Below are 15,790 nucleotides of genomic sequence, written 5' to 3'. Positions count from 1 at the left end.
CTCCAGGAACAAATTGATTTCATGAAACTGACTGAGTACCTATTATGTATCAGTCACTCTTATCAGTTTCACAAAGACCCAAGTGTACCTTCCATGTCTTCCCTCACCTTTCTCTCTCTCTCAAAACAATTGCTCTTGCTATCAAGGTAGAGCAGTCCCCCTTTTCATGAAAAAATTTCTGTGTGTTCCTATTGAAAATGAACCAATCATCACATTTAGATTAGGGTTCCTTCCTCCACCCCCTCCTAAGTATTTTACCTGACTTGCCTGCAGAATGGTAGGAAACATAAATGTTTAAATGGTTTCATCTTATGTTTCTCATTGTATCATGAAACTGGCAGCACAACAAAATAAATGGAGTGATGGAGAAGAAAATCCTTATATAAATAAAGTAATGTGCTTATTTCATAAGTGTTATAAGTTTTTTTGCTTAAAATAAATTTTATTATGTACATTTGAGGTTTTACTCCATGATGCTATGAGCTATATATAGATCAGGAGTCCCCAACCCCTAGCTGTGGACCAGTACCAATCTGTGGCCTCTTACTGTGGCCTCTTAGGAACTGGGCTACAAAGCAGGAGGTGAGTGGCAGGTGAGCGGAGCTCCACCTCTTATCAGATCAGCAGCAACATTAGATTCCCATGGGAGCATGAACTCTATTGTGAACTGCACATGCAAGAGTTCTAGGCCGTGCCCTCCTTATGAGACTCTAACGTTTGATGATCCTCCCCCCTACAACCTGTCCATGGAAAAATTATCTTCTACCAAACTGGTCCCTGATACCAAAAAAGGTTTGGGACCACTGATATAGATGGTAAAATGGTTACTATAGCAACACAGATTAACATACCTACCATCATTTTGTGACAAGAGCTAAAATCTACTTATTTAACAAAAGTCTCTAATACAATACAATTTTATTAACTCTAGTTCTCATTGTACATTAGATCTAGAGAAAATTTTCTACTAAATGTAAATTCTTAAATTGAAAAAAAATACACAAAATGAGAGCTGACATTCTTTTCCCTTTTTCTGAAAGCAATAGTCTCACAATTAAGCAACTAATTTGATGTTTAAGTAAGTTGTGTCAACTTGCAAATGACTTTATTGGATTTCTTAATATCGGTTTAAGGGAGAAAGAAATGTTGATTACATAGGGCTAGAAAGTCCAACTCTTCTGTTGACAGATTCTGTACACATCAATCTATATTTTATTGTCAGTATGGCTCGCTTGTTCTGACACAACATCTCATGGCAGGAAGAGGTGGGGTTTGAAACATGTCTACTATATAGAGCTTTCCTGCCGCGTTGCCCAGCCTCCTGTCACAGTCTTCTACATCTCAACAAATCCTACTTGCTACTCCCTGTTCATTCATCTTCTCTTCCCTGTTTCCTGTCCACCACCACCCCCATCACCTGCATTATCAGAGAATTCCATCAGCTATGATTACTGCAAACCAGAAAAACTTCCTCATGGACCGTGGTAGGGGGACACTTGTGCTATTGTGAAAGGAGGTGTCTCATTCCAAAATGGTGATCTGCTCTATTTCATAGGAACAGAGCCCCCTAATCGCAGCTGACATTCCAAGCTCTTAGATGAACAAGTCTTATAAAAGACTGCTCTATTCCAGACTTTTACTCTAAGGGTAATATAACTTTTATTTGGATTTCAAGAGTCAAACCACAGAACTCTACAGAGTGTATGTATAATCTTTTCTATGTTTATATGAACGTATTTTAACAGCTTGACTTGAATACACCAGTACCATGGTTAACAGGTTTTTTTTTCAGTGGCATTTCACACAAAGCTTTATTGCAAGCTGACCTCAAATTATTTGCCAAGTATTTCTAAGTACTTCATGGCACAGTTTTGTAGACACAGTACAAGTCTTCCAGTCATACTGTTACCAGACACAAAGCACAGTTCTGAGAATCATAGGCAGCTGGTTAAGTTCATGTTCTCTTCAGGAATTTTACAGTTTAAGAGCTTTTAATTAAATGTAAGTGTATACGAATCTACTCAGCAGAGATATATTAAGATGCCATTTCTTTAATAAAATGCATTTTATTTTAATGTGTAACAAAATTTTGATCCCTGATTTAAAAAATGCAATAGACAGCCACCTTGAAGTGTTTGAGAAATACCTGCAGAATTTAAGGAGAAAAAACTTGAAATTCTTTAAGATGTTTAAGTTTTCTGATCCATAACTACAGAGCCTGTAACCAAATAGAAACAGATGTTTCCATTTCACTCACCTTTAATATGTTCTTAATTAAGATAAAATGTTAACTGGCATCCTAAGAAGAAAAGAAAACCACCTAATGTGAATTTTGACCAAATTGTCTTAGACATCCTAAACCTCCAGTATTTCAAAATCCAAGACACTAAAAATGGCATCAACTCAGTATTTTTTTAAAAATCGACATTAGTAATCGAGACATAAATACCCCCCCCAAATCTTGTCAGAGGTTTTTGCAACCTTAATTATGTCAGTGATTAATTATCATATCTATATCAATACTCAACCCTCCCAAAGATCAGGGAGATTAAACTAAAGACTGAAAGGTCAATATTGGGTTCTGGGACCACAATTCCCCATCACCTCTGCTAGGCAAGGTTCATCCAGGACACCTCTGAGCGTGTGATCAAACACTGGTAGCCTCCCCACACTGAACAAAGAGTCTGATGCTTCTCAATGCTCCAGAATTTTACACCCAGAAAGGGTAGTGCATGCATATAAACAACACGAGTGTTTCAGATGGCCTTGCTATTAAGAGGCAGACATACTATGGGGATAGTAAGTGGGAACCATCTCTTTTCCCAACTTCAGATAATCCTCAAATAATGCTGCTCTTCAAGTGGAAAGAATGTGTTTAGATACAGTCATCTGCTAAGTGCGCCCAGGGAGATACCAGAGTCTGGGCTCAACCTGCTCATAAAAAAGGCCCAAGGGATTTCATAACTTCCAATTTTTAAAGAGAAAGGGCTTTCCTAGAGAGCATAATCTAGTAATGTGGGGAACTTTGAGCATTTCTGAACAATGAGATACAGAGCTATAGGAAAGGGAAGTAAGCCGGGTGAGTTAGGTTTCTAAATGTTTCCTTAAGACATAAAAAAAAAAGAGCAAATAAACAAAAACATTCAAAGGGCAGTACTTCTATTATCTTTTTCACTTTAGTTTTCTAATGCTGTAAAACCCTTTACCAGATGAAAGACCAATATTACCAGATACTCTAACACCAGAAAAATGCTTGGGTCAGAATCAAAAATCTAAAAATAAGTAAAACAAAGGCCTGTCATAAATGAGTATATAGACATCCTGCTTTGCTTCCAAAATTACAGCTACTGTACTAAGTTAACCTTAACCCTATTTCTATTTTGACTTCAAACACCATTTTACTTTTAAGAAACTTGATAGAATGATTTCCTTTCAACAAACCTCTAAAGCATATTCTGGGTGAGATTGTGAGAAGAGGAGAGAATGTATCACTTGCAGATGGAAAACGGGCTCCCCCACAAATCAGAGGAATAGAAGTTTCCAACACAGTGAAAGTGATAATTCTGCTACATTCCAGATACTCTCCAGAAACACGCACAAATTTATTTGCTTTTCCTTTCTCACCCCAGAAAAACCAAAACCTTCAGAAACATCCTATACCCATCGAAGGGTCAAAGGAACCAAGGCGAGAAGATGAAATCCCTAAGGCTGACAAGGAGCTCACTGTGCACTGATTACACAAGTATAGGTGAACACTGTTTATTGACTACACACATATAGGTGCCTACTGCACTGATCATATATGTGTGTGGGCAAGTGTATGTGTCACACAGCGACACTGCAGCAAATTTTCAGATGCTGAATTATAATCAAACGTTTTATCTCCCACTCCAGAGAGTCTTCTTTCTAGGTTAAAATCTCTTATTTAGACTAAAATTATTAATGGTGGACCAAACTCTCTCTACATTAGACAATCATCCTAGCAGCACTTAGCAGAAGATTCACCATGATTTATTTTCCTCCAAAGGATCAAATCACTCCTGCTAAGAATGATTATACCTCTATTCTTGCCAAAGAGATATGTTTCCCTCCTGATTCATACTCATTCTAACTGCTGGCACCCTTTCTCTGAGAAACACCACTTTCTTTTTTCTGTTCTTTTCTTTTCCTTCTCCTCTCCTTCCTTCCTTCCCTTCTCATCCCCCGCCCCCCTTCTTTCTTTCTGGGTCTCACTTTGTTGCTCAGGCTGGAATGCAGTGGCATAGCCATGGCTCACCACAGCCTGAACCTCCTGGGCTCAAGCAATGCTCCTGCCTTGGCCTCCTGATTACCTGGGACTACAGGCATGCACCACCACACCTGGTTAATTTTTTTATGTTTTGTAGAGATGAGGTCTCATTATGTTGCCTAGGTTTGTCTTGAAGTCCTGGGCTCAAGCAATCCTCCTGCATAAACCTCCCAAAGTTCTGGGACTACAGGCATGAGCCACCACACCCGGCCAGAAACATTTTCTAATGTAATAACATTAGTTCTCAGAGGTCTCCATGATGCCCTATAATGAAATAATATTTTACATTTTCTATCAACTCAATTATGTTGTAAAAAATTCAAAGTACTTCAACACAAATGAAAAGATATGCAACAGTTTTTACTAAAAGATATCACTTCTGACTCTGTCCCACACCCTCCAACCTGGGTCCCATTCTTGGAATTGGTCTATTAATGAAGGCACTTAATAACAAACATTCTGATACGTGAAAAACTGACATCACTGAAAAGTGATCTTATAAGTGTTCTAAACTGACCAAAGCAGGCAACATCTTTTTAAAAGCATGACATTTTCAGCTTCCCCTCATTAAAATGGAACGTCAGAGAGCACTTTTTCCCCTTGTCTTTTCTTCCTGTTGCTCCTCCCACCACATCTCCCCTCTAGCTGCACCCCTCCCCAAAAAAAGTCCTGAACTCTGTCTGGACCTGTGAATCCATTTTTTATTCATTGCACAAATGAGTGATCTGAGAGCTATTAAGAAAGAAGAGTGTAATCCCTGTGCAGAGAACTGGGGGTTTCCTTGACAACAACAAAAAGAGAGTGGGGAATGCCCATGCTATCCATGAATATGCAAGAAGCTGGGCCTAATACCTGGGGACATTGACAAAGGATTGGTAAAAGAATTTTTTAAAGAAAAAATTAAACGGTAGTTATCAAAATCATAAGCCCAACTTTCAGACATGGAAAGGAGCAAAAAAGTGAATATATTCTACTATTAGGTCCTATAGAATCAATACCACTATATGAAATTTTAAATAAGGATTGCAGATGCTTCTAATTTGCACCCAAAGTAGTATCACCCTGAAACAATCTTTGTCAGATTAAAATGTTAACAAGTTCTTTCAGTCAAGCTGATACAGTTATTTTTGGCTCCTTGTATATAAATCATCTCAAATTTTAAGATAATGCAACTTTTACCTGTTTAGCACAAAACAATAGCTATTTTCTTATATTTAGAAATATGAAATAGGCTGGGCACCGTGACTCAGGCCTGTAATACTAGCACTTTGAGAGGCTAAGGCAGGAGGATCACTTGAGCTCAGGAGTTCAAGACCAGCAGCCTGGGCAACAAGTTCTCACTATATATATATTTGTGTATATATATACACACACATAAATAAATACAACTACAAAATGAAAAAATTCCCAAGCTAAGAGGGGGTTAATTTGTACTAAGTGGTTCCTATGTGCCAGGCACCATGCTTGGTGCTTCCAGTCACCCCAGGATCATTAGGTGTGAGGAGTTCCCGTCACAACACCTGGCACACAGCAAGCACTCCGGGAGATCCCCTTCCTCACTGAGCAATCGGTGAGGCTGTAAGATTATTACATAGCTTTAATGCTATGACGACTGAAGAACCTGGCTAATCCCTGGCTTCTAGCAATTTGTTTTTAATAATCTCTCTCTCCAACAGGGACTGATATAAGTCTCTTCCTTCTCATGACATATTCGTCAATTGCCTGCCTTTACTGATTTCTTCCTTTGCTGACTTCATCCATCATTCACTTACTACCTAGTGTGTCATTATATAGTTTTGTACCACAGTTGCATTTGACTGTGTTAATACTTAAAGGCCTTGGCAGTAGAGCCTGTGGTTTATGTTTCTTTTGTGCTCCCCTTTAATATCTGTCAAAGGACTAGACATGTGGCAGCTGTCCCTGAAAGTAATTCTTGACTGATCATGCTCTGCTATAAGGTGGTGTGTGCATCTCTCTCGAGGCAACTGCCATTGGTAGCTAAGTGGCATCTGCCTTTGGATATCGCGTTTAGCCTCGATAATGGCAAGCGGTCATTGTAAGTGCCATTTTCATTTTAGGAAGAAGATAATAAAGTTCCTTTTGGCTATTTATTGGACACTTCTTTTATTGTTAAACCTCAACCTTTGAAAAAACACTTTCAGTTTCTTAAATTTGTCCTCAAGGTGAGTGGGCTAATAAAACTATTCATAGAACATTTTAAAAGTTGAGATTCAGCCGGGCTCAGTGGCTCAGCCTGTAATCCCGCACCTTTGGGAGGCTGAGGTGAGTGGATTGTCTGAACCCGCGGGTTCGAGACCCACCTGGACAACTTGGCGAGACCTCATCTCTACATTAATTCAAAAATTAGCTGGGTGTGGTAGCGCGCGCCTGTAGTTCCAGCTACTTGGAAGGCTGAGGTGGAAGGATCGCCAGAGCCCAGCAGGTCGAGGCTGCGGTGGCCGGGAGCGGCCACTACACTCCAGTCTAGGTGACAGAGTGAGACTCCAACTCAAAAAAAAAAAAAGTTGAGATTCTATATGTATGTGTATGTGCATGTATGTGTCCTATGCATATTATTTCACTTAAAAAGACTTTTTAAAAAGGTTTGGTCTATGGTGCAATGTTAGACTCAATGTTAATTTAAAAACATTAAGGTCAATTCTTTTCTTCACACTACAGAAAGGAAGGGAAGATAAACATTCTCTTTTCATTATTTGACTAATAAGAGAAGAACCCACCCCTTTTCTAGACTTTGGACAGCCCTTGAGGCATGGAGAAGCCGTCCTAATTCCCTGCAAAAAAAAATGTGCTCCTGGCAGTGAGCCACAGCTGGCGCTCAGCAAAAGGAGCCATCCACGTGTGCAGCCACCAGCACCCCCCCCCCCCCCACCTCCAGGGATGTACTCCAAAATGCTGCAGGAAAGCAGCAGCCAGAACCCCAAGGGAGCACGCCACCATCATCAGCCTGCCATACTCTTGCTCAGGCAGGGAAGCGGACAGCGCGCATAGCCCCTCCATGTCAGTAGCAACCAACCTACAACATCTACTCTTAACAAACCAACAGAATGCCAGCGAGAAGTCAGTTTTTCCAAAGTGGAGGATCTTTGGGGAATTGCTGGACAGGGCGGCACCTGGGCCATTAGGAAGGGGTCACTGCTCTTCAGAGCTCATTGGGGAGAGAATCACTTCACAGACACATGCTCCAAAGAGGGCCCAGGCAGTGGGACTGAAAGCCAAGAACACTGGACTCAATGTGTCTTCCTCTGTGCATGTGATTTCCCCAGCTGTCTCACAAGTTTTCTTTGAGGTCTAGATGTGTTCATAGATGGAAAAAGTGGTCTGCAGTATTGAGCCCTAAGTGTGAACTTGACGATGACTTAGTTTTGCACATGCATGTAACACTCTGAAATACTCCTACATGTCATCTAGATGACACACGGCATCAATAAGACAGAAGCAACATTGTCCTACTCTGTTTTAGTCAGCATCATGCATAGAGTTCTTCAAAGAAAAATGTTAAAGGTGTATCATTATCGTGAGATAAAGGTATTGATAATCAGACCAATCTTTAAAACATTTTTACTTTAAAAAATTAATTCACTCAGGAATGAATGGCTGTTTTTGCTTCATTTTGAATTATCTAGATGACATCATTTTCCTTCTAGCTGTGTCCTGGGGCACATATCATGTAAGAAATCACCATAGGAGATGTGGAGAAGATCCCAGGAGAGGGAGGCTCCTGGCATCCCCTCAAACACCAACACAGCTACTCTTTTGTCTGTTCAAGACATGGGGGCTCTCCATAAGATTTTATTTGAAGAAAGTCATCTGATCCCAGAATACAAAATCTGAAATTAATTTTTCTACATAATTATAAACTGTTATAAAATTCTATAAAATGAAAAATGTGTGATTTAAAACATGTGAGACTGCCTTGGACAAACACTTCCTTTCAAAAAGTGATGATTGTGCAAACAATGATAGGAATATTGGTGTTTACCCAGCTATCTCCTGCTCTCAAAGAAGCTGATGTGCCTGACTCTTCAGCCTCTCCATAACACCGCATATTCAGGAAGTTAGCCTTAGCCTTTTGTACATTTCTTGACATACAGACAAAAGTGCAGAAGAGGTCAATCAGAAAGGGGTTGCTTCTAAACAATACAAACAATAAGATATAATAATGCTTCATAAGGAACTGAGCAAAATGAATTCTAATGTAGAGGTAAAAGCTGTCTTTTCAAAATCTAATAAATCTCTAATAGCATTGCAGCAATGATTTTATTTATCTGTTGTTTATTATTGATTGTATACCTGCCTTACACTTAGATTTGAGTAGACATAAACTTTAAAACTAGTAAAAAAGAGAACACCTTGCAAGACAATATTGTGCAGATATGACATATATGAATTTGTCTGTAAAAAAGTTAATGAGCTACCTGTTTTAAGGTTGTAACTATGAGCATCTGCATAATAACCATAGTATTTAAGTATCTGTGCCTTTCTAAATTATTCTTTGACTTAAAAATATCAACATATCTGTTTTTAAAAACATTCACAGTCCTGTTTCACTAACTTGTAACATTTCAGATGATTTAGAGGAGTGCTTTAAAAAAAAATCTAGAATTGAAGAAACTCCCCACATCTTCCAACCCTGTAGTCTTTATTCGTGTTGACAAAGAAAACCTTTCAAGAATTTTTCAACATGCAGGTGTGCAAATTACTACTGAAATAGACAGGAGTCAAGTTTTCAGTATCCCCTGAACCCCTGTTAAACACACCCCATAGCATTTTCAGCTCATAAAACTTTTATGAGCTGAAAAGTTCCTTCAGATTTTTTAACTGCTAACTACAGTTGCCCCCTGGCCACAGTACCCTAAGTTGCTATTAAGATCCATTCAAGCAAATATAATATAAGCGTGTCCTGAGTAGCATGTTTTGTTTCATAGTAGTAAAAAAAAAAAAAATCAAGATTTATATGACTTGCTGATTACAGCAAAAAATTATGAATGCCTTGGTGTAGGGGTGGGTGGTATTTTTGCTTACTTGGGTATACAGTATATGTAACGGCCAAGTCTATCTTGTGAATAGACTTATGCAAGTGCACACACACACCAGGAATTTTCCAGTCTGGAAGAATGTGCCTTGATACATACAAAGGTTAGTTCTCCAGGAACATATGCTACTTTTCCTTATTAAGGTGTACACCTGCCTTAGAACTCATTAACTAAACATCTGTTTTAGGATTTTTCCCTTGCCAAAGTTCAAAATATTGGTAGATTAAATTTCTCAGAGAAAACAAATAAAATCAGTATAAATAAGCAGTTTTATCTAAGTAGGCCTCACTGTCTTATGAAGACAATAAACAATGCTTTTAGTCTTAAGAAGAATGGCATATAGAGAACACACAAAAACAGAAATACTGATAGGAAGATAGTACGTAGGTAGATAGATGGAGGGGGAAGATAGATACATAGAGATAGATGATAGATTAGATAGAGAGATAATAGAGAGGATAGATACGTAGAGATAGATGATAGACTGATGATAGAGAGAGATTATAGATACATAGAGAGATGATAGATGGATAGATGAAAGATACAGATGATAGAAACGATTAGATAGATAGAAATGTTAGATACATAGAGATAAATGATAGATTAGATAGATAGACAGACAGACAGATAGATAACTCCATAGGTGCATGCTCCCCCCACCCCAACACACCCTCACACATTGAAATTCAGCCTGATGGAAGTAACCAAGGATTACAGAGTTTCCTGACCTATTGTTATTACACAAAACAACAATAGTTAGAAGGCAGATCACGGTCCCAGGTTTTAGAGGTATTAGAAAGGAGAGAAAACACCTATTCACATCTCCCAGGCCTAGCTGAATGAAGTCCACAACTCACATATAAACATACCCCTCTGTATAACTGTTTCAGGGTCGGGTTACTCAGACCCCTCCATTTCAAATAACCATGTATGGCTCTGTTCTTTTTTCTGATGGCTGTCAATTCTTACAGGGAGATCAAGTTTCATGCTTTCCACTTTGTATCTGATCACCATGCCCTTAACCAGCAGCTCCCCATTTAGAAGTGTTGTGCTTTGTTTTGTTTTTACCCTTCTCTCTCCCCCAGCGCCCACCATAGAAGAGTTTTTAACTGCAGAACATTTTTGCTGTTTCATATTGTTTGACTCAACTCATCTACACTAACAGAAGATTAATAGAAGTTGAAAAAAATTCTGCATGGTTAGTCATTCAAATATTTTTTTTTTAAGTCTCTCAAATTAAGTATCGGTAGTAATTTACTTTTTACTTCTCTTCCTTTTTTCCCCACAGTTACATCTTTCTTTATCTTTTTCAATCCTATTAACAGCAATCCTCTTCCCACCTCTTAGCAATCTATCTTCCTCCTCTACTCCAGTTTGGAGAGATGGAGAAGGAATGTCAAAGAGAGGAAATATGTCATGGTTTCCAAGAAATAGCATCATGGCTGAGAAGCTCATGACCGAATCCTGGCCTCTTTGAGCTGCACCGGGAAGTAGAGATTAACTTTAATCCTCTGTGGGCATGTTCTCCGCTCTACTATTCACTGCCAAGCAAAAGTTTTCACACTGAGAGTATTCTGGACAGTAGAAACATGTAGAAGCCATGAAGTTTCCACCTACATCACTAGTTGCAAACTGACCTGACAATAAAGCCACCTATTTTCTTTCAACAGGCGCACTCCTGAGCTCTCTAATGAAGATGCATCATGCTTCAGATAAATGACAGAAAAATGAGGAGAATATTCCACCAGGAGGAAGATGCCAACAAGACGTTTTTCTAGTTGGCTTCTCAGAGCCAGGTCAAGAAATAATTCATTCGCTTAATTCTTATATTAAAACTAGAATACAGCTACTGATCAAAATCATTTATCTTAATTTTTAATTAAAAAGAGACAAACACATGTGAACTGATCTATTGAACCCTACACTTACATGTTCTCAACTCAGCTTACCAAATTTAGAAAATTGTATAGTCTCACCTTTAAATAGCCATAAGTCGCATTTGATAATGACAATTGCAAGCATTAATGAATGCAAAGAACCAGCTTTTGAGAATTCTGACAGAAAGCTACAATATTGGAGTGGGATAAAAGGCACCACAAACAATCCTAGAGGTCAAGCAAACCATGAAATAAACATGACAGCCTGGAATTTAGGAAACAGAGGTAATGCTCACATATCCACTTTCTGAAATTACAATGGATGCAATGAATTACTGCACAGTTTAGAACTGAGCTGGACTGTATTTGTCCTAAATAGATAAAGCCGCAAAATTTGAACATATGTTGCATTTACATTAAAATAACATTAATAACATATAAATAAACTATAGACCTGTTGCCCACCCCAAAAGTCATATAATAAACCTGCAAAATGCTGGAAGAGAAAAACCAAAGCAAACCTTTGGATGTCTTTCTGTGAACCCTAGGGTTATCCCAAACCATTTGAGCTGTCCACATTGTAAGTACTGAAGGTTAATAGTTCAAGACCAATGGAGTGTTAACACAGGCTAGTGCTATGCTTGAGTAATGATGTATGGAAAGACACTGAAATTAAAACACTGTGTTCTGCACATTCTGAAGTGTTGTAGCGTGATGGTTTGATTATATTAGATGGCAAAGCAGGGCTTCTGATGACCTTTAAAATAAAATTGTATCTAATATTCTTCCAAATTGTTTAACATATTCTTCCAATTCTTGTACAAATATATGAAGCTAAAACATTTATTTTTAACACTCCAATTATCTTCTAATGGCAGCATTTGGTATGTTGATTTTTTTTCCCCAAAAGTAAAATGCCGATTGCCTTCAAGGGTAGGTCTAGAAAGCAAAGACTTACCTGTCTTGTTTTCTCTGACCTCAATAATATAAACATTAATGTCAGGGTGGAGTTTTGTCCCCTTGGGGGGCTGTAAAGTGGAAGGTGACTGAGGTTCAAAGGCCTCCCTGCCCTCCCCAAGGGGTGGTTGAGCTGGCTGAGTAGCAGAAGGAATGCTTGAGGTCGTGAAATACTCTCTATCGATATCACTCTCTGTTTCCTTGCCAACAATGTCATCAAGGGTTGTGGGAGGAACACGAGACGTGGATTCTCCAATAATGACCATGTCACTCGTTGTCTCTTCCCCAGGCTCCCTGTCGATGAGAGGTGGCTTCTGAGTGAATGCTGAAGACGACTTGAACACCAACGTTGTATGAAGTCTATCGACAGCAGTCACATCACTTGGGGCTGTGGCTGTCATTGCTGAAAATTCTGGGAGTTCTGTGGCTACGGGCTTTTCAAATAAACCTGAACCTAAATCAGTATACTCCAGGGGCGTTCTCTCTTTCTTCTCAATAATGGTTTCCTCTAGAAGCTGGGTGACACGTGTGCTAAAGGGACTCTGAGGGATGGGACTGCTACCTTCTACTTCATATTTTTGTTCGGGCCCTGGACTCAAAGGCACTTTGGGCCCCATGCTTGGTGTGAGTGTCCCCACTTCATCTGTTTTCACTTTGTGCTCAGTTACAGCACTAGGTGGATAAGACACACCATGATCGATTTTTCCAAGTGGAGTTGTTTTGAAAACTGGGACACTCTCAGAGCTTGTTACCAACTTATCTTCAGAGACTGTATATGCAGAACCTTCTTGTTCATCCAGTGGTGTTGCTGCCTCCTTGGGTATCCAAGCTGTAGAACTGAGAGTAGTAACTGGTTTCTCTGTAGTCCGTTCTTGCCAAGGGAATTCTTCCTGAGTTTTCTCCTGTGTGGTTTCTGTTGTTCTCACAGCTTTAGGAAAAACAGTTGCTTCAAGGTGAGTCTGATCAATAACACGTACGTCTTGAGAGGGTTCGCTCAGAATTTCGTCTTCTGATGGAACAGAAGGCACTGACACTCCCCACTCTCTCTTGGGAATTACAGACAGAGGAATGGAAGAGGATGAGTCTACATAAGTAGTAGGCTCCTGGGTACTACTATAATGAGCAAATGCCAATCCTCCCACCTCAGAAGTGGGTGGCAACTGGGGAACAGTAGATAAAGGCTTAGAGATGTCCACATCTTCTCTTTCACCCAAAGCACTTCCTTCCATGGTTGCATCAACAACTCGGTCTTCTGTGCTTGTAGATGCTCTCAAAGTTGACTCTTCTGCAATACCAGTCAATGTAGTTGGCTGAAACCTAACTGTGAATTTCCCATGGGTTTCTAAGTCTTTCTCAGTAATATCCTCTAATTGCTTTTGAGTACTAGCTGGGCTAAGAGTGAACTCATCTCCTCTATCTTCTGTGAAGCTTGGGAGTTCTTTATCCTGCCCATTCATCCCCACAGAGGTGAGTGAGGTGGGGGGAAATTTTGGAGAGCCTAGATGTTCTGTAGGCTCTGAAGTCTTCAATGTTGCATTATCTTCATCCCACAACCATTTAGATACAGTGACCACCTCAGCATTTAAAGTACCATGGGTCAAATGCACTGTTGGAATGTATTCATCATACTTTATACTATCTTGATAGCCATCTGTTTCTAACCCAGTGGGAGCTGTTGTGAAGTCTTCATCCACGTCTCTTACTTCTGTTGGCTCCACACTTAACTTTGTTGCTGTCAGTGCTGGGAAATCCAAAGACTCGGTCATTCCCACAAAAGACTCTGTAAAGTGAATTTGCTCTGAGGAAGACATAGAGAGCTTCGTTCCAGAGAAGCCTTCTTCTTCTTTCTTTCCCATAAGTGGATGTTTAGTGATCATTTCTTGCATCTCATCATCTGTATAAGTAACTGTTTGCATCTCTGGTTTGAGCATTTCTGTTCTTTCCCTTCCTCGTGTCATTTCTGTTTGCGGAGAGGAATAAATAACTGTGGATATTCCCTCTACTAATATTTTATCACCAGAATAAGGAAACAATTCTACTTCTCTGTGATACTGTGATGGAAAAGGTGTAGTAGACAGATACTGGCCAAAAGAATCTTCAGTTATCTTACCATTTGTGCGTCTTTCTCCCCAGTCGCCTGTAGATGATCCATTGTTGTCAGACATAATTAAGGGTGAAACAGGTGTGGATGCTGAGACCAAATCTGAGTCCTCTAGTTGAGTATGAGTGGTGTCTTCCAAAGTCTTTGACACTGTAATGACTTCAGGTATTTGGCTAAAAACCAAGGTGCTCTGACCAGACCTAACTGTAAGTGTTCTGTCTTCATCACTGTCTTCTCCCACAGTGAACCCATAGCGGCCTGTGGTCACCAACTCAGAAGGAGTGCCTACTGTTTTCTTTTCAGTTTGGGATTCCAGGGTCATTCTTGTGGATACAAATGGTGTTTCAGTTGCAGAGAATTCCCTGGAAGGTGTATGCTTGGCGATTTCCACAGATGTTGCCAAGGGACCCACTTCTATCTGTTCAAACTGTGTAACAGACTCTTGCGTTTGTGAGTCTTCCATGACCCCATCCCAGGAATCTGTAGCATGATGGGGGATGATCGTTGTGCTTTGGAGCCCTTCTTCCTTAATTTCTGAGGTGTCTGGCTTTCCAAGAGGACCTGAGGCAGAAGGCAAGTAGTAGTCCAGTTCCCAAGGCTCCTTGGTACCCGCAGCAGGTGTGGGCAGTTCAGTGGCTGCTCCCTCTGTGACAACTTGAGGTTGGACTGTGACTTTTTCCTCGAAATTGACAATATTCCCCACAGGAGGGAACTTTGTTGTACCAACAGGTAAATCGCTGACTAAAGTAATGGCTGGCATAGTTCTAGCAGATACCACCTGTGGCTCTCTGGATAAACTGGGTGATGCAGTTTCTGCGAAGATATTCAAATCGATGATTGTAGCCTCTGATATAGTCTGTTTAGCTAGAAAAATAATTTCAAAGAGTTGATTAGACAAGTCACTAATAAAAAAAAAAAAAACCGTATGCCCAGAGTTTGCTAAGAGCTGCTGAGTACTTTGGGGTGACCCAAAAGCGTTTTGTGATAGAGAGGTGTCTACAAACTATACTTAAATTAACCCAAAGACAGATGACTGAACACTATACTAAGAGTTATCACTGCTTTTACCCAATGGCTGTTCTCAGTTAAGGAAAATGAATATTATATAGTTTTAAAGAGAAACTGTAAAAAACTGTCAATGCAGAGTTTGGACACAGTAGATAGCTTATTTGTCAGAAACTACAGCAGCAACTTGAAGCCCAATAGAAGCGCTTAGTACCATGGTTCTAAAGGATTCTGCATCCTGGCTCTGGCTTTCTCTGCTTGGAATCTCAGGGGAGAGGGTGTGTCTCAGAGGGTGTGCTTTTTTGTTACAAAACAACAAAAAAGCCACATCAAATGTAACCAAGTGACATATAAACCAATACATTGTCCATTATTTTTCCTAAAAACTGGACATTAAAACTTCTTAATACCACTCTTCACTTGATGCAGAGGATAGACACTCATTTTCGTCTACCTTTCAACCCTGTAGATAGATGCAGTTCTCATAAATCATCTGATGTGTCTGGCA

The 15,790-nt window shown here is 39.7% G+C and overlaps 1 protein-coding gene across 4 annotated transcripts in view; it reads right to left on the bottom strand.

Annotated features, from left to right (window-relative positions):
• VCAN (versican) overlaps window positions 1-15,790 on the bottom strand; it is a 110,169-nt gene that overhangs the window by 48,497 nt on the left and 45,882 nt on the right. For 2 of the 4 annotated variants that reach the window (XM_008059571.1, XM_008059573.1), the window contains exon 6: window positions 12,178-15,141. The exons of the other annotated variants lie outside the window; for them this stretch is intronic. In XM_008059571.1, coding sequence (XP_008057762.1) covers window positions 12,178-15,141 — 2,964 coding nt within the window. The remainder of the gene's footprint in view (window positions 1-12,177; window positions 15,142-15,790) is intronic. 4 annotated transcript variants of the gene reach the window in all.

The sequence above is a fragment of the Carlito syrichta genome, unplaced genomic scaffold, assembly GCF_000164805.1.
Source record: "Carlito syrichta isolate Samal-C Ts95f unplaced genomic scaffold, Tarsius_syrichta-2.0.1 Scaffold304259, whole genome shotgun sequence".
In the NCBI taxonomy this organism is placed as follows: domain Eukaryota; kingdom Metazoa; phylum Chordata; class Mammalia; order Primates; family Tarsiidae; genus Carlito; species Carlito syrichta.
The sequence above is the reverse complement of the archived record's forward strand: the minus strand, read 5'-3'. Positions and strand labels throughout refer to the sequence as shown.